The 19518-nt window shown below is 26.9% G+C and overlaps 1 protein-coding gene across 2 annotated transcripts in view; it reads left to right on the forward strand.

Annotated features, from left to right (window-relative positions):
* The window catches only part of LOC136085796 (uncharacterized), a 66887-nt gene that overhangs the window by 13124 nt on the left and 34245 nt on the right, over positions 1–19518 (forward strand). Inside the window, exon 2 of one of the 2 annotated variants that reach the window (XM_065807265.1) lies at positions 576–782. The exons of the other annotated variant lie outside the window; for it this stretch is intronic. Coding sequence (XP_065663337.1) covers positions 578–782 — 205 coding nt within the window. The 5' untranslated portion in view covers positions 576–577. The remainder of the gene's footprint in view (positions 1–575; positions 783–19518) is intronic. 2 annotated transcript variants of the gene reach the window in all.

Genomic DNA, 19518 nt, shown 5'->3' on the forward strand with positions numbered 1-19518 from the left:
GAAAGACTTGGAAATACTGCATATTTTTAAACAAAGCTGCACATGCGCAGTGCGCTGTTTTTAGCTTAAAAAAAACTTATTTATAAATTTCTTTACTTTTATTACTATAACTTATTTATAAATTTCAAGGCCTATTTAGCTCTTATTAGTTATATAAAGTTTTAAATAATAACGCAATTTTGATTTATATTAGTTTTAAAACTTAAATAAATTGAAGTTACGTTAACTAAACCAAAGAAACTATTATAGAAGATCTAAAAGTTTACTATACGTTTACTCAGACTAAATCTAAACGCTTTATATACGTTAATTAGACTAGATTTTAATGTAAATTACACAAAATCTTCACGCTTTATAAACGTGTAATAATCCTATAATAGACATCTGAAATGCGTTTGAATATAGACGTTTTATGGACGTTTTTCTAAACGTTAATCTGGATTTTATTCTAATCGACCAAATCTGAACGTTTTGTCGAAACGTTGTTTTGACGTCAAACAGACGCATGTGTGTTTACTGAGATGCTTTTATATTTTTAAATTATACTTACCTGTATAATTTTAAATTTTTTATAGGTATGGGTGAAAACGAAATAAATCCTAGCACTTCATTAAAATCAATTTTTGAACAGTCAAATTATATTGATGACAATGATAACTTACTAAATGCAATACTTGAAAACGGGATGAAAGGACTGTATCATTTTCAAGTAGAAATTGCGCCATTAACTTTTAAATGTTTGGAACGATTAGTTGGAAAGCATTTTACAGACATTAAAAATTGTAAGTGCTACAAATAGTCCTTTTTGTATTTGGTACTGGGGATGACTCTGGTAATTACTTTTTTTTTTTACTTACACGAGTATGTTTATTTTTATCGAAAAGTAAATTGCATAAATAATTTTGAACGTTTAATGTAAATTTACATTTCCGTATTAGTGATTAATTTTTTTAAAACGACTTTTACTTTATAAAGTAAGATTTTTTTACATTCAAAAGTAAGTTATGTAAAAGAAGATTTCACCAAGAAGTAATTTACTTTTACATGTAAAAGTAAATCACATGAAAAATGTGTTTACTTTAACATTTAAAAGTTAATTTCTTTTGAAACTGCATTACACAATATAAACGTTCCTTAAACTGTAAAATGCATTTACCTATATAAGTAACTAATTTAAAAAAATTATATTAAAAAAAAAATTGCATATGAAAGTAAATTACATAAAAGTAATATGCTGCCAAACGTAAATTAAATTTATAAAAAAAAACATTTTTTAAGTTAGAATTTCTTATTTTAAAAGTAATAACAAATCTTTATTAAAAATAAATTACATAAAATAACATTTTATATAATTTATTTTTATTAAAGATTTGTTATAGTTTTATAATAGTTTTTCAATATGCAGTGTTTATGGATACCATCAATTACATAAGCTTACATTTTATGTAATTTGTAAATTAAATTAAAAGTAAGTTATATAAAGTTAGTAAATTTACTACTAATCTATAATAACTTTGACAGAATCTTGTGCAACGGTAATGCAAAAAAGTAAAGTCTAAAATTCAGACAAAGTTGAAATATGGCAGTGAGAAGGTGCATATACCATTGGGAAACTCAGAAAGGGTAGACTATTTGAAAGGCATTATTGGCATTATTGTTAGTTTTTTTTACTGGATTTTTATTTAAAATTTTTAATATTGAAAAACTGAGGAGGGAACTTTTAAAGCAGTCCTGGATTATGGGGGCTACAGCCCCATGTCCTGCAGGTTTAGGAGGTCTGAAACTTCTAAGTGGATGTTTGTTTTTTTTAAGGTTTTTTTGCCGTCTGCTCAAAAGTATTTCTATACCCTACATGTCTTAATCCGGCACTGGTTTTAAGAACTACGGTGTTTTATGGACATGAAAGATTTAGAACTACTTATTCAAATATCCGCGTGTAGTATCAGTGGCCTTACTACACCAAGTCCAGTGTAGTGTCAGTGGCCTTACTACAGCAAGGCCAGTGTGAACAACATTTACTGTCCCTCAAGCAATTAGGCCTAGGGCCGCAAGGTTAAGGAGCCTCAAGATGCATTTAAATAGTTTTTTTTGTTGTTTTTTAGAAAAAAAATTTTTTCCAGAGAAACAAAAAATGGGCACCTAGACCAGTATGCCTAATGGCCTAAACTTATTTTGCTACGCAACTGTGTAATACACATAAACCCAAAGAGTAGCTAAGCAATCATTTAAACGCAGATTAAGAAATAAAACTTCTGGTGATGGGAGCTTGGAAAAAAAATACCCTAAAACATTTACAATCCAAAATTTGAGGGCAACAAACTAGTTACTTTTATTATTTATATTCTTACTCTAAATTGAAATTGACAAGTTTTAAAATTCAAAAGTTATGATTATGTAAAGTTTACACCCATACCGCATAAGGTGGTTGTTTCAATATTTAAACATTCTAATATGATATAAATAAGAACATACTTAAGTTTGGCACTTAAGTATGTTTTATTTACCAAAAGAATTTTTACTAACCAAAATCATTGATTTTTCAAAATTATAATAGTCTTAAATCTCAAAATTTGCGCAAGTAGACATCATTATATTATTAGTTACCATAATGTCTTTAAATGAGTTTAATGGGGCTTTTAACAACTCATTATAAGTCCTCATTTGTAAGTAACTTTATAATAATACTATTAGTTAAAGATGCTGTTAATTAAGTAATTCTAATCGATTTGGTAAAAAAAGGAATCGCCGCATTTTTAAATTATGAAACCATTTTACATTTATTTTTTACCACACAATATTTGTATTTAAATTAATTTAAAGTTAAATCTAGTATTTTGTTTACTTTATATTTTCATGAATAATATTTTTTAAACCATTTTATTAAGATGTTAAAAAAGTAAAATTATTTAAAATATCCGATATTTATGCGATATTTCTTCTGTTTTAGTATATTATTTTTGAAAAAGATATCATTTTCTCAAATAACATACTAAAACAGGCGAATTTGGTATTTCAACTACTTATATATTTATTTTTTAGGTGTGTTCAGAAAAAAAAAACTATAATTGTCAATTAAAATAAATTTAATAAACTCAAATTTCAGAAAAACACATGATCATAAGTTTTTATAGATAAGTTTTTAATGACTTTATTATGCACTGATATTTAGTCATACTTGGCCAAAAGACTATTTTTGTCTTCTTCTTGTTTATTTGTATATTTTACAAAAGAAAAGTAATTATTTGTAACTTCAAATTAAAAAAAAAAAATTATTAAAAATGAAAATCAGTCACTGCATTAAAGAATGCAATAGAAAAAACAATAATCGATGACCAAAGTAAATTTGAAAAAAAAAAATTTGATGATATTGTTTAAAAAATATTAATAGCCTTGTAAACTAAAGTCACTAATAAAAACCGAATTTATTTCGTTAATCTTCGACAAATTATAACGAGGAAGTTTACGAAAAAAGAATTAAATTAACTTTCGCTCCGATATTTTAATTAAGACACAGAGTTTGATTGTCAGACGAATTTATGACTTGATTAAAAATAATATTTTAAATTCCGTAAATAATTGTGGAGGTTGCTCAAAACTTGTATGGTCATAATTTTGAAACTCTAAGAGATTATTGCATGACATTAGAGACTTGTTAGTGAACTTAAACTTAGTTTAAAATGTTAAAAAAAAATGTATATATAAATGCTATAAAGTGGTCGCTCTCACGCTAATGGTATAAAAAAAAGGAAAACATTTTAGGGGTTTATTATTAACAGACTTCGATTATCGGAATACTTTTGAAATGCTTTACATAAACGTGAATATATAAACGTTTGGAGTTTGCTCCATGTCGTTACATAAAGTTAAATTCTCAATCAAAAACAAAAAGCAAGCTAAAAGCCTGATTTTGAATATGTGACTGGAACCTGGTTATTTAAATATTGTGATTTACACTTTTGTTAACATTTTAACTCAAAGTATTTAAAAATTTAAAGTAAAAAAAGTAACAAAAACTTATTGAAAAAAAAATGAACTTGATATTACATCATTAAAATGACGAATTAACATCAAGACTTCTCTTCACAATTGACCGTGCAATTAAATAATCACTAAATAATTAATTAAAGTATATGATTTAATAAAACTTAAGTTCATCCAACTTATACATATAAATTAAAAAACATAGAATTTAAAAATAATTAAATAAGAAATTAAAATAAAACTAAAAGCTCTTTTTTGAACCACCCTACTAAACTCGCTATATTACATAAATTAAAATGAGCGACTGTTGTGGTTATGAAAAGTTAAATTCTAAATTGAAACAAATTTAACATAGATGCTCACCAGGACTATACAATCGCTGAAAGTTTCAGAGGTGCAGCTAGTCTGAAAGGTAGTGACAAATTAATTTCAAGGTTTGGTAAGAACTATTAACGGCCAAACAACACGTGAAATTAAATTAAACTTTGTAAATGAACTAGATATTTTACTGGATTTTTATATATGAGATTATAAATAGTAAAACTCCATTTTTGCAAAGCCAAAAGCAACAAGCAACGAAAGTCGGTACTTGAAATTTATTTTTTCTATTTAAAAAGTGGATTTAACATTAATTTTTATGAATTTAGATAATTTAATAAAAAAATTATGCTTTTTTTAAAAAAAAGGACTACAGAAAACAAGAACTGCTTCTATCGTTATTTTATTAGTTTATTGTTTTTTATTGTGTTTATACTGTGATTTCAATAACTATGTAGTGTTTATGGTGGTATGTTGCTTTATCCTCATGAAAAATAAAGTATTAAAACTTTTGCATAACTCTACCTCTAGCTTACATGAGATTTACTGCCAGTTGAAGTTTAGAAAGCAAATCCAAAGTTATAGTATATACAAACTGGATATACTCTACAGTTTAGTTACTGTGCGTAGCCTATGACAAAGTTGCTAATTTACAATACTGAAGAACTTAATAATTTCAATATTTTTATTGTCAACTATATAGGTAGCGTTCAATTTAAAATTTGCCTAACCTGAACCAAGATCTCAATCAAAGCCTGTGGTCGGAGTTGTTTAGCATAAAACCAGAGCTTGTCGCCACGTAAAAGATGTAGCAATATCATTTCTGAAATGTTTTGGCTGTAAGCTTTACCAAAATGCTAAGCAGTTTGTGATTCGGTGTAATAACTGCATTTGCGTAAACTTGAAATGGGCACTTTTCACAACTCTCTTTATTACTGTAAATGAACTTTGAGGCGTTGAGGTTATTACAACAAGGTCCACCTTCATCAGTGCCAGAAGCTTGCATGACTCAATTGAGAAATCAAGATAGAAAATCTGTACACCTTTATTGACTTTAGCAAATGCCTTCGCAAAAATGATTATGTCATGGAAATGCAATCGACAGAATTTACAGACTTGCAATATAGATCCAGCAGTGCAAAATATATCCGAAGCTGATGTTAAAATATGTTTTCCAGATAAGAATTGTTAAATTAAATAAAAATATTGTTGTTCTATATCTTTACATTGTATGTTTTTATTGTTTTTATTGAATTTTTCACTTTAAATAATGACACTTCAAGTTTGGCAATTACAAGCATCATTTATATGAATACAATATTCATTCGTATAAATACAAGCATCGTTTGTATAAATAAAATACTATTCTTTTGTATTTTATTAAGAAACAAATTACTATTTGATATTACATTAGACATAAATACATCTTGTCATATAAAGTGCAGTTGTATCGTAGATCTACCAAGATGTACTTTAAAGCATCAACACGTTGCCTTACGCTAAAAAAAAAGTTACTCACGGAGCATGTGGTAAAACATTTCTTAAAAGCGTTGTTATCGAATACTCAAGTGGCTTTAGCACTTTAAAAGCATGGCGTAATGACCAAGATGAGCATATTGATGCTAGTATTCAGGCTAAAACTATGGTAATCATTTCCGGACAGTGTTATAGCCTCAAACTTGCTATATATATGATTTTGATTTGCGAACCATATTGAACCAAATCAATTTGCAGGGCCTATATGCTATATGGGCATGTATGTTTATATATATATATATATATATATATATATATATATATATATATATATATATATATATATATATATATATATATACATATAATATAAAAATTATATTACATATATGTAATTGTTACATGAGTGTTCTTCAATGTAATATCAATAAGTTTGTTAAAATGTTTTATTTCTACAACTACCATTTTCATTTTATAGACTAAAGCGTGGTTTAATTGGCTCATGCATTGAATTAAAATATTAGCATTTTCTAAGGTATAAACTACTTTCATATTGAATAAATATGTAGAAAATGGTTGAAAAGTTTTAATAATACCTTACAATACCTAATAATGATACCTACATAAAAACGTATACTAAAGATAACTAAATAAGATAACTAAACTAATTAACAAATAAAAGTTTGGGAGGGCCAGTCAGATTAAAATCTTATGAAAGTAAGAATACTTTTTCTGAAAAGCAGTAAAAATCTTTTGTTGGATTGTGTCATCAAATAAAACTTATCTGAACTGACTGACAAATAAAACTCATTTGAACAGTCTGAACATGAATAAGAATGGCAAGTGTATTATCTTAAGTAAATACTTCCTTCAAAAGATTGAACTATGTATAAAATATTTCCTTGTAATTTAAGTAATTATTTTTTTGACTTTAAATTTTTGTAATGTACTTTAAGTTAGATTTTGTCAGAGGGATAGTTTGATTTAGTATAGTTCAATTAACTTTACTGCCACACTGCGAAACCAAGCGAAGGTTCGTGAATATAATTTAAAGTTTGTGTACTTGCTCTATCTCAAAAAAAACTTAAGACAGCGTACTACTTTTAAAGCAGATCGAGTATGCTATCTGTAGGAGAAAAAGATCAGTATCAGTGTTTCTCGGGTACCACAAGGACTCTACGTACAAAGACTCGTCGTTAACATTTTCGCCAGGAAAAAGTAGTTATACTCTCTTTCTTTAATTTCAGTTTAATAAAAGTGAGAGTTAAAACAAAAGACACTATGTGTTGTTGCCTTATCTGCCTAATTGGTCGCGTGAGAGATAAATATTCCTCATGAAGAGCAAACCTACATTGAAAAAGAACCAGTAAGTTTTTTTTCAATGACATCTCTTTCAGGAAAAAGTTTTTGCTAAAGAAAATTTTCTGCTCTTTAGCAAAATCTTTTTCTTCAAAGAGCAGAGTGAGCAAGAGCCACAAAGGATGAGAACAAATCGCACCTTGAATTATTTCCAATAAAAAATTATCCCCAGAAGAAACTATTCAACTTGCAAAAGTCTTCTGCAGGCTTTTTACAATTAATCCGACTAAATATTTATACTCTTCACCGACTGAGTTAAAAACAGCTTTTTTTACTAGATACCCCAAGAAGTCCTAACGGTCTTGTCACAGAGCACCGCGTAATTGCATTTAACCAGGAAGTTCACGCGTCCTTCCTTACCGTGACGCGAAAATATGTTCAAAGCTCGTTTCGAACCTGGACCTCCTGCTTGTAAAGCAAGCGCTCTAACCACTGCGCCACGGTTGCACTTAGCTATATGACTATATGAGTAAAATAACGAGCTTGAATCATGTTCAAATAAAAGAGTATAACTACTAGTCAAAATCACCATCTACTACTAGTCAAAATCACCACCACAATCATTGAAAAAAATATCAAGGATCTCTTTTATATCAGTATAGTTTAATTTATTTTTAGTCATTTTTTAAAAATGATCTTCGAATGATCTATAAACGCAATTAACAAACGGTTTTAAGCATTAGCATAAGAAATTATTCACATTTCCAAGATAAATTTAAAAAAACCGCCAATATAGATGTTTTGAAATATTTAAAACTGTTTATGAACCGCCATGCAGGTAACTCTTAATTTAGAAACAAATTTTATGAACCGCCATACGAGTCACTCGTTGATTAATCGAATAACTTAACTACTCGAATATTTAAGCTATTCAATTTTTCCAGTTGAATATTTTTGGATATTAATTTGCCATATAGACAAGGACCACGGTACGAAATGGAAAAGCGCGAGGATTAGTTTTTTTTAAGGTACCTTGAAGTTTCCCGTTCCTCTGGTATGGTATCCATTTTTGCTTGTTTGGAAGTTGTCATCATTGAAATTTATTTAAATTCATTAATATATTTAAATGAGTTTACATTTTTTAGTCAATATATGCGCATCTTAAAAACTTTTCTTAAAAATTTTTTATTGAAAAAAAAATATACTTATTATAATACTTAACTGAATTTAAATAAATTTCAACGATGACGACAATAAAAACCGGTTTGCGAAGTTAAAAATTTTTTAATGGTGGGGTGATCTTTTTTCAAAAGATATGAAATAATAGTTTATTTCGTGCTTTTTAGGTAAAAATTATATATATATATATATATATATATATATATATATATATATATATATATATATATATAAATATAGATATAGATATATATATATATATATATATATATATATATATATATATATATATATATAAATATAGATATAGATATATATATATATATATATATATATATATATATATATATATATATATATATATATATATATATATATATATATATATATATAATGTGTGTAAGTATGTATGTATGTATGTATATTAGGGCTATGACTTTTTTTCAACCCCATGCTCCTGTACTGTAGCTTGATGAATTTTTACCTAAAAAGCACAAAATAAACTATTATTTCATATCTTTTGAAAACAGATCACCCCACCATTGAAAAATCAATTTTTAACTACGCAAACCGGTTTTTATTATCGTCATCGTTGAAGTTTATTTAAATTCAGTTAAATATTTTAATAAGTATTTTATATATATATATATATATATATATATATATATATATATATATATATATATATATATATATATATATATATATATATATATATATATATATATATATATATATATATATATATATATATATATATATATATATATATAACAAACAATTTAAAATACTTGACAAATATAATTAACTTGAACTATCATAATAGTATAAAAAAAATATATATAAATATATGAAACACACTAACATAACATTAAAGCTTATGTAAGTCACCAATAGTTTCTTTCAAAAAAAGATTTGTTTTTTTTTTTCATATTTGTGACAACTCTTTTATGATTGATTTGCTTTCTATAACAAAGTAATCAATAATTTATGGTTCTTTGAATAAGATGATTCTTGGGTTTGATACATCAAAATTTCTTCTGAAGTATTTATTATTCCAGTTTCTTTTTTTTTTTATATTTACAACTAGGCCTACTAAATTATAAAGTGACTTTTTTCCTTTAAACTTTACAACAATATAAGATTCCTCTTCTTATAAATATTCAAAGGTTGCAACCACTCCAGTCTCACATGTTTTTTTAGAGGAAATAGAATCCAATTCAAAAGTAGTTGTCAAACATTTTTTACCTGTGTGTTTGTTTTTGATGAAAAAGTGAATCTTCGAGGTCGAAATCATCATCATATAAATCACTTTTCTTAGTAAAGAAATCTTTTTTTAACGTTTCTGTACACCAACAGATTTTTTAACTGAAGCTTCTTGTAGATCAATATACATCTTGAAGGCATGTCATACTAAATCATTTCTTCAACATTATGTATGTTTAATTTAGAGTTTCTTTTTTTCTTTCTATATTTAAGTATTTATTAAGTTGAGTATTTTTAATTTTAATTAGCTTGTGTTTTGATTGGATTTTAGAAGCAAAAAATCTGTTGCAACATCTTCCACTGAAACACTTTCATGGTGAAACCTTTACCTTTAGTCCACGCATTACCGCCCCATGCTTTTCTGGTGTTTGTCAAGAACCAATGAGGACACTAAGTTATGAGAAGATTTATATAATTCTGTTCTTAAAATTTTGTCAAAATTTTGTTTCTGTTTAGTTTATAGATACCAGATTTTTTAAACTCATTTACAGAAAACTCTTGTAAGTGATTTATATAAGTAAAGAGATTAAAGAGCAATCTTGGGAAAACATTTTTTAGTAGGGATGTTTAAATTCTTCCTTTACCAATTTTCCATTCAGTATTTACTTTTGTCCATGCTGATTTTATGGTCCATAATCTGCAACGTCAAGAAGCTGAAGCAAACGCGTATTATTAGAAGGTAAAAATTATCGAAGGTAAAAGGATCATGGGATCAAAAGGATCATATCAAGGAGCATTAGCATACTTTATAGTGCAAAATATTTATTTAAAATCAAGTTGTTTAAAAGTCTTATATTTCTCCTCTACTCATTCCTATCTTAATTACGCTAACATTGCATGGTCTAGTACCAATAAAAATAAATTAAAAAAACTCTTTAATATGCAAAAACATGCAATCAGAAGTATATCCAATGAAAGCCGCTATACACCCTGCTTACTTTTATTTACTAAGTTAAATATTCTAAATATCTTCCAATTAAATATTTATTATCTTCTAATTTTTATGCTCAAACTTAATAAAAGTATTATTCAAAAAACTTTTGATCCCTTATTCAAAACTAATCAGAAAAAATACCTAACTATATATTCAAATAACAACAATATGCAACTCAAAAGTTATTTTACGGTAACCGAGTTTTAAATTTCAATTAGAGGAGCAAAGGCATAGAATAAAATACTCACAACAGAGCTTAAAACTTTTGCAATGTTAAATGACTTTAAGACTGAACTTAAACAGTTATTACCAAAAAAAGATTTGTTACAAAACTATTTCTGAACTTGCAAAATACCCTTTTTGACCAATGAATTAAACGAAAGTAAGTTAATTTTAGAAAAAGCTTAAATTAAATGCACTTGGAATTTTTTTAAATTTATATATTTATTGTTTAATATGTGTTGTTATTCTTTTTATTTTTTGATCTCATTAGATATTGGTTTTGTGTTCTGAAGTTTAATATTAAAAAAAATAATAATAATAATTAATGATTTTTTAATAAATAAAAATTAAATATTTCTGTGCTTTTAGAAGAATATGTTTAAGTTAAAAAGTCAATTACAATTTAAGATCTACAAAACGGATTTTATAGCACATCAATTAAATATAATTAAAATAACTCACGTTCATTTTACCATAAGCTTCTCTGACCGCGAAGGCATAGCCACCGACACAAGTCTCCGGTTTTCTGCACTCAGAGTTTGAAAGCATCGATGATGCCGGATTTTATTGAAACTATTTTATTTCTGAGGAAAAACATACATTCATACATCCATAAAAACATACATACATACATACATACATACATACATACATACATACATACATACATACATACATACATACATACATACATACATACATAAATACATACATACATACATACATACATACATACATACATACATACATACATACATACATACATACATACATACATACATACATACATACATACATACATACATACATACATACATACATACATACATACATACATACATACATACATACATACATACATACATACATACATACATACATACATACATACATACATACTTACAAGATCATTTAATTTGTTAAACATGCATCAGCCACCAAGTAAAAAAAGCTTTCCACTATCAAATTACAAATTTTAATTAGTAAAAATGTCGTATCCAAAAATGCTGTTTTAGATTTAACGGTCATGTTTTCGAGTGATAAAAAAGAGATGGCGTATAATAAAACAAGAATTTTTATATTTGCATCGTTTTTGGTAACTTACCAAGTACTAACTAAAAATTTTCTTTAATCCTGATTAAGTACTTACTAGAAATACTCGGTAACCATTAGAGTAATCGGAACCTAAAAGTTTAGCTCTATAAGTCAAAAATGAACAGGATTAATAGGAAGTTAGACAGTTTTCGAGTAATATTAGCCGTTTTTTTTTTCCCGTGCAGGAATTTGCTGATGATCACACTTCATATAAATTTCTTCATTTTCAATAAATCAGAAATTTTAGATATATAGTTGTCATTCATGTTTCAGGAGTGGGTTCTTGCTTTTTTTTTTCTGAATTTCAGAACAGTTAGACACTTTTTGCGATTTCAAAGCTTGAAAATCATATTTATATCAAACTTTACCACAAAACAATAAAAAAATCCTCATAATTTGTGCGTTTCATTTATGAAAGGCTTTGTTTATTCTGTGAAAAACTGTAAACCAATTTTCTAACTAGTCTTTTATCTTTAAAAATCTCCTTTTCTCAAATACCATATTTGCATTTGATTGATTTTGCTTAGAAAATATCTAAACAGCATCAAAAACGATCTAGAAATATATTTGCAAATTTTTGCTAAAATCAGGTTTTTCATTAAATTTGTGCAAAAGATAATTTTTATTGTCTTCTGCTTTTGTAGTTTTTAAAATTTATTTTATGTTAAATAGAAAAGTAAAAAGTATTTTTTTTAAATCATTTACAACAATCATTTACAACAACAATGTTACAAATACATGTAGTCAACAAAACACAACCACTGAAAAAACTTATGCCTTTACTCTTTCACTTTTATTTCGCGTACACGCTTTATAATATTTACACTTTGAAAATAAAAATCTATATTCCAATTTTTATTATTGCTGAAAAGTGACATCTTGGTGTGTAAGAATTATCAATTTTAGTGATAATAATAACTAGCGGAAATCAAACGGTAATACGGTTATAGTCGGTTTGTTACATATTTAATTTATAGTTTTCCACAGTTTAAAGTTGCAAAACATTAACTAATACCCTTTTAGAAAAACGCCTTCACAATTAAAAATTTAAACCATCTGTAAAATTAACATAAAAAGTATGAGGAGATAAAATAATTTAACATTATTTGAGAAATTTACGACTGGTCATATCAGTGTAAAGCAGAGCCATTTTCCTCGACATTCCTAAGTTCAACACAATACGTTTTTAGTTACTGACACAAAATAATAACACTTCATCATACTTTAAATAAACAAAATACTGAAGCTAAATTCTTGTTATATTTTTTATAACATGAACTTTAATTAATTATTAAGATTAATATGAAGTGAACTTATATTATACAGAAGTTATTAATTTTTTGGTATCCCCATTTTTCATTTTTATTCATTTTTCTTTGTAAAAGAAAATTGTCTTTAAAACGTTAAATGCACGCAAATAAATAAAGTATTATAAATGACTAAGCAATTGAGTAAAAATACGTTTCAAACAAAAAAAATTTAATTTACAATCAAACATGTCTATAACAAATTTAAAAAAATATGTAAACTTTGATCTTTTATATGACAATAGCGCGTCATATGACCAACCTAAAATTAAAATTGTAAAAGATAAGTAGACATAAAAGGAAAAAAAAAAAAAACTGAAAAATTGTTTACCTGCTTTCGGTAACCAGTTGTCATACTTTATTTGTTGTCATGATGCAGCTTGTCGGTGTTGTTTAATGGTGTTATTTAATGTTGGCTTTTAGTAAACTTTAGTTTAACTTAAAAGACATCACAATAAATTTAAATATTTTAATTAAAAAAAAAATAACAAAGGCTTCAAGGTGCCAAACTATACCCATTAAAGAAAAAAAATCAAATTGAGATATATATAATTTGCATTTATATAGCTAAATATATTGTCTTAGCTTATAGTAAATTTTAAAAGCACTGAGTTCAATAGAACCTGTCATTTCGAAAAGGACATAAGTCGAAAACTTTTAACAGCTAGTTTAAAAGTTTGAATAAAAAATTTCTGTATGATTTACGTTTTTTTTATAAAAAATAAAAAACACATAAGTTAAATACGTTCTTTATTTATCTACTTCTATGTTTAATTTCTTTAACAACCTAGACATTATTTTAATAAAAATCATATTTTTGTTGATTTTGAAAAGTTTTAGTAAATGGACTTGTGTTCTTTTCGAAATGACAGGTTCAATAAATTAAACTACCAATTCATTATTTTTAACAATAGAATGTAGCATCATTATATTATAATTGGATAATGAATCAGTTTAACTATATTTAAGTTTAATTGGTGAAAAAACAAACACAATAATAATTAAAAAAGACTAAAACAAATCATATGTACAACATCATAAATTATTAAAAAAAAAATTACAAAATTAAAACAAATAGAAAATAAAAAAACTGATCGAAAAAAAGCAATAACAAAAAAGTTATAAATATTTAAACTGATAGAAGGTATTTACAACCTTTTGGATGCTGTTTTTTTCGTTGTCTCCCATCACCCATGGTATGGATGAGCCCTCCATTTGAAGGAGGGTTCATCCATACCGCTATTACTACACCACTTGAAGGACCTCTCCGAGAAAGCCCTGGGTGTTGGCAGCGATAATTTCTGTAGTGCTCAAATGTTAACAAATCTGAAATCACAAAAGCTCTCAAACGTTAACAACTCTAAAGTTACAAATAGAAGAATGTAATAAAAACTATAGATATTTGCAATTTTTTTACCTATTCCCCTCACTTTTTCCATTAAGTTGTCTAAAGTAAGAAAAAAAATAACTCAGCTAAAAATAACTAAAAATAAGCTATGAGCTAAACCAAAACTATAAACCAAAATTAATTCAAATCCTAATATCTGTACCTCAGAAGACAAAGGTCAGTTGTCCAGTTTTTTGTGAAAATGAGTTATGTATGAAACCTTTTTAGTTTTTTCAGTATCTACACAGAGGTATAAAGACTGCTGTTCTACAACTATGTGAAACCAAGTCAATATAAAGCGTCTGGTGTCCCCACAATGTTAAAAGGAAAAACATCCATTGTCCAAAAATGACTTTCCACTTTTTTATTTTAGTTTTTATTTATTTTTTGGTCAAAATTATATTTCATGTGCCTTAAGACAAATTAAATAAAACACAAAAATAATTAGATAAATTTAACAATCAAGAATAAGCCAAAAAAGATTATTTCACTATTTCCTCTCTCCTGAACTATTTTTAAAATGTAACAACCGACCTTTGACTTGTGAAGTGCAGATATAAATGTTTCCTCTATTTAACTATACTAATCATATAAATTTATACTTAGTTTTTGTTACAACTCTCCTTGAAGAAAAAATAAAATAAAGCTAAAGTACTTGAAGTTTTAAAATTCCAATACAGTAAAAATAAACAAATTCCTATTAACAAATATCTAATAGCAAAAATACTGACTTATTTCACTCTTTCAACTCTGTGTCTAAACAATAAAAGCACTTAAATATATAGACGTTAAAATATTTACTTAATTATTCAAAAATAAATTCACCTAACTAATATAACTAATACCAAATTTAGCTCTCTCTTGATTAACTAAAGAAAATAACTCTTGATTAAACTGACTTGATATAAAATGATAAAAATCTGTCTTACTAAGAATTTTAAATTTCTTCTCTTTATCACAGCGTCTATAGCGTGGATAACCGTTATGAGCTGCTACTGTTAGCGTTAAATTCTTTAGGATAGGATTTTAGATGCACACCCCATCTTTTACGCAGGGAGAATTTGGATTCAGTATGCCACATATACCGTGAATTAAGCAAGTTTTAACAATGTCATAAAGATCATGATTAACAATTGGATCTGGAATATCTACAGATATTAAATTATTGATATCATGTGCTGTTTCAAACTTATAATCATTTGCAAAGTGAAGTAAAATATGAACATGTGGCAAATCATGCTTTTGAAATTCAATAACCTGAACATGTGTAACATTTTTTCCTATTTTTTTTTAAAGCTCTAGGACTTCCTACATAAGTTGATGGCAAAACTACAACATGCCCTGGTCAAACATGATCATATCCGAAGTTGTTTACATGTTCGTGTAAGACATCAAACTGCTCGCTTCAAAGTTTGCTTTGGTTATTTCTTATGAAAGCAAGACTCTGGCCTTCAATTTTAACATACGCATCAACAGTGTATCGCTGAAACAGTTTTTTACCATAAAAGAGTGAAAAAAAAATTGTCTTACTCAAAGTTTATAATTGTAATACTGAGATAATGTAACATGATTTCTATCCAATGTAGCATGTTCAGGGTTGTGAACCAATTGATTATGCCAATCAGCATCACCCCTTAGATAAAAAAGAGGATAAACCATAAGATCTAAGTTGGCAGATGTACTTGATATAGTTTTAGGAGGACAACCTCTTGGGTAAATAAAAACTTCCCTGGAAGCAGGTGGAGCATCATCTTCACCAACAAATACAACTGCAACTTCATTATGTGAAGGGAGATTATAGTGACCTCTATCTTGCTCTTCAAGTAAAGACATTTTTAGAACTGACACTGAGCAACCTTCTGTAGCTGCTTGACAAATTTCTTCATCTTTCACTTCAGCCATATTTTTAAATGCAAGAGCAAATGGGTCCTTTTTACTAATAATAGTTTGCAATTAAAACATTAAATCATTTTAACAAAGATTATTACCACCTTATTGCATTCTAAAATTTACTGCTGCAAGTGGATCATAGATGTATGGTTGACAAAAAGTCAGCGGAACATCTTGATTTGGCCTAAGATTACCTATCCGATGAAAGACCACATATTTTAAAACATGGAAGCCCCTGATTCATGGGTTGAACTAAATTAGCTTTAAATAAAGCAAAAAAAAGACGGGCGTTATAATTTCTAATATATTTTGAAAAATTCAGATTGGCATTTCCATATGCATATTTCTTTGAAAAATATAATTCATTTCTCCTAAAACATTATAATCTGAAACAGTATTACTTCTTACTATACAATGCATTCTTTCGTATCTTGCAGCAATTCTAGCATTTTGTCGATTATTAATTACATCTTGCTTAAGCCTACCTCTTTCATTTCTGCAACGATTACTTTTAACTCGCCTTACCAAGCTCTCCTCATTTGGGTTCGAGTTATTTGCTGCTTGCCAAGCAGCATTTCTAGCATTATGTCGAATCTTAATTTTATTTTGTCTAAGCCTATCTCTTTTATTTCTGTGACAATTAAGTAGTAACAAAAAATCTTAAAAGAACCTCGAAGATTTTGATTATTTATATTTATATTTTTTTCGACTCTAAATAGCACACACAAATAATTTTTATATATAACAAACTGTCATCTATATATATATATATATATATATATATATATATATATATATATATATATATATATATATATATATATATATATATATATATATATAATATATATATATATATATATATATATATATATATATATATATATTTATATATATATATATATATATATATATATATATATATATATATATATATATATATATATATATATATATATATATTTATATATATATATATATAAAGTGGCAAGCAAAATAATAGGTGCGAACCAAAAAATTAACAAATACGAGAATATCTTTGAAACAAACAAAATAAAAATTTGAATTTTTGTTACAACTTTTATTATATTACATAAATAAACAGAAATTAGTAAAAATTAAGTTATTACATATATATATAATATTTTAATTAAAAAAAAATAAATTCCACACTGAGCAAAATAATAGGTGTAAAACAAAAAATGAAGATGGGTTAATAAGTCAATAGGTTTGCAAATTATTAATAATTGTTGCATACCCTTTATTTTTTAACACTTCCGTGCATCTTGACGGCATTGAATCTACTAGTTTTCTGCAAACTTCTACGGGAATGCTGTACCAAGCCTCCTGGAGCATCATCCACAGTTCATTTCTATTTTTTGGATTTTGTCCAGAAATTTTAAGTTTTAACTGCCTCCATATATTTTCAATAGGATTTAGATCCGGTGACTGAGGTGGCCATTCTAAAACTTTCACATTATTGGTCGTAAACCACTCTTTCGCAGCTTTGGATGTATGCTTTGGGTCGCAGTTCTGTTGGAAATCCCAAATTATCGGCATATTTTCTTGGGCAAATGGCAACATGACATTATTTAGTATGTCTACGTATGTATATTGGGTCATAATATCTTTGATCCAAAAAAGTGGCCCCAGGAAAAGCAACCCCACACCGTTATATTTCCTCCGCCATGTTTCACTGTTTTTGCAGTGAAGCGAGGTGAAAGTTCTTGCTTTGATGGTCTTCTTACATACTGTTTTCTATCAGAATTAAACGAATTAATCTTAGTTTCATCACTCCACAAAATTTTACGCCATTTTTTGGTCATATCTGGTCCCCGCCAAGCAATATGATTTTTTGCAAAAATTTTTCTTTTCATAATGTTCTTTCTACCAAGTAATGGTACTTTCCTCGGAGTTCAAGCTGGCAACGTACTTTCTAAAAGCCTTCTTCTAAATGTCCAAACACTAATAATTTCATTAATTTCATTTAAAAGTTTTGTTGCTGGCTTGAATGGGTCCTTTTTTGAAATAATTATAATGTGATCATCCGTACGCTGAAACGTTTTGCGTGGTCTTCCTCTATTCTCACGTGATTTTTCTAGTTTTAAGGCATTTGTAACTATATTTTGAGAACATCCCATCGTAACCGAAATTTCCTTGTAAGTTTTTCCTTCTTTTCTTAAATTTCTAATAAGTTTTCTTTCTATCGCTGTGCAATGTTTTCCTTGCCCAATTTTATATCTAATTCTAATTCAATACAAATATGACATGTTATTATTTTATATAAGTTGCATAAATATTGACCTTACCTTTATATCAACAACAAATAAAAATAATAAAATGTTTTTAATCCTACAGCAAACAGGTTAATATAAACACACACCTATTATTTTGCTCCACCAAATTTGTAGGTTATATATATAAATAGGGTATTCCCCTCATAAATTTGTAAGAAATTAAAAATATACTGCTCTCTGTTATAATAAAATAAGCATAGTTTGTGTAGCAATCAATTCCTAGATGTCACTTTATAAAATATGCTGTAAAATGTCAGTTTAAGTGAAATTTATTATTCACACCTATTATTTTGCTCGCCACTGTATATGACAAAACAATTTGTCATTGCTTTTAGTTTATAAAATAATTTGGATTAAAATAATTTGTTTTGACTTTAAGTTTTTAGTTTTATAAAACATATTGCATATATGGCAAAATAATTTGTCTTGGCTTTTAGTGAATAATTAAAAGCAGAGAGACTTAATAACAACATTTTAAACAATAAACACCAACGTGAAGGTAAGCCTAATGTCTATTAACTCAATAAATAACAAAATAACAACATCACAACAACAGTACACTACAATTGCACACACCATAAATTAATATAATATGCGTATAACATAACTTTAGTAACATAGCATTCATATATAACACAACATAAGTAACAACATTACGGAAAATGTTGTTAAAATACATTTTATGTATTTTCAGAATAGTTGATAATAAAAGGTTAAAAACACCTAGACCTAAAGCAGTAACAGTGTGAGACTATACACTGCGGGGTAACCCTCTGCTATAAGTACATCGTTTGGCTAGCAAGGTTAACAAATCCCGCTCTACACGTTTTAAGTCACAGCACTTTGAAAACATGGATACAACATAAC

Source organism: Hydra vulgaris, chromosome 10 (genome assembly GCF_038396675.1).
Source record: "Hydra vulgaris chromosome 10, alternate assembly HydraT2T_AEP".
NCBI classification, from domain to species: domain Eukaryota; kingdom Metazoa; phylum Cnidaria; class Hydrozoa; order Anthoathecata; family Hydridae; genus Hydra; species Hydra vulgaris.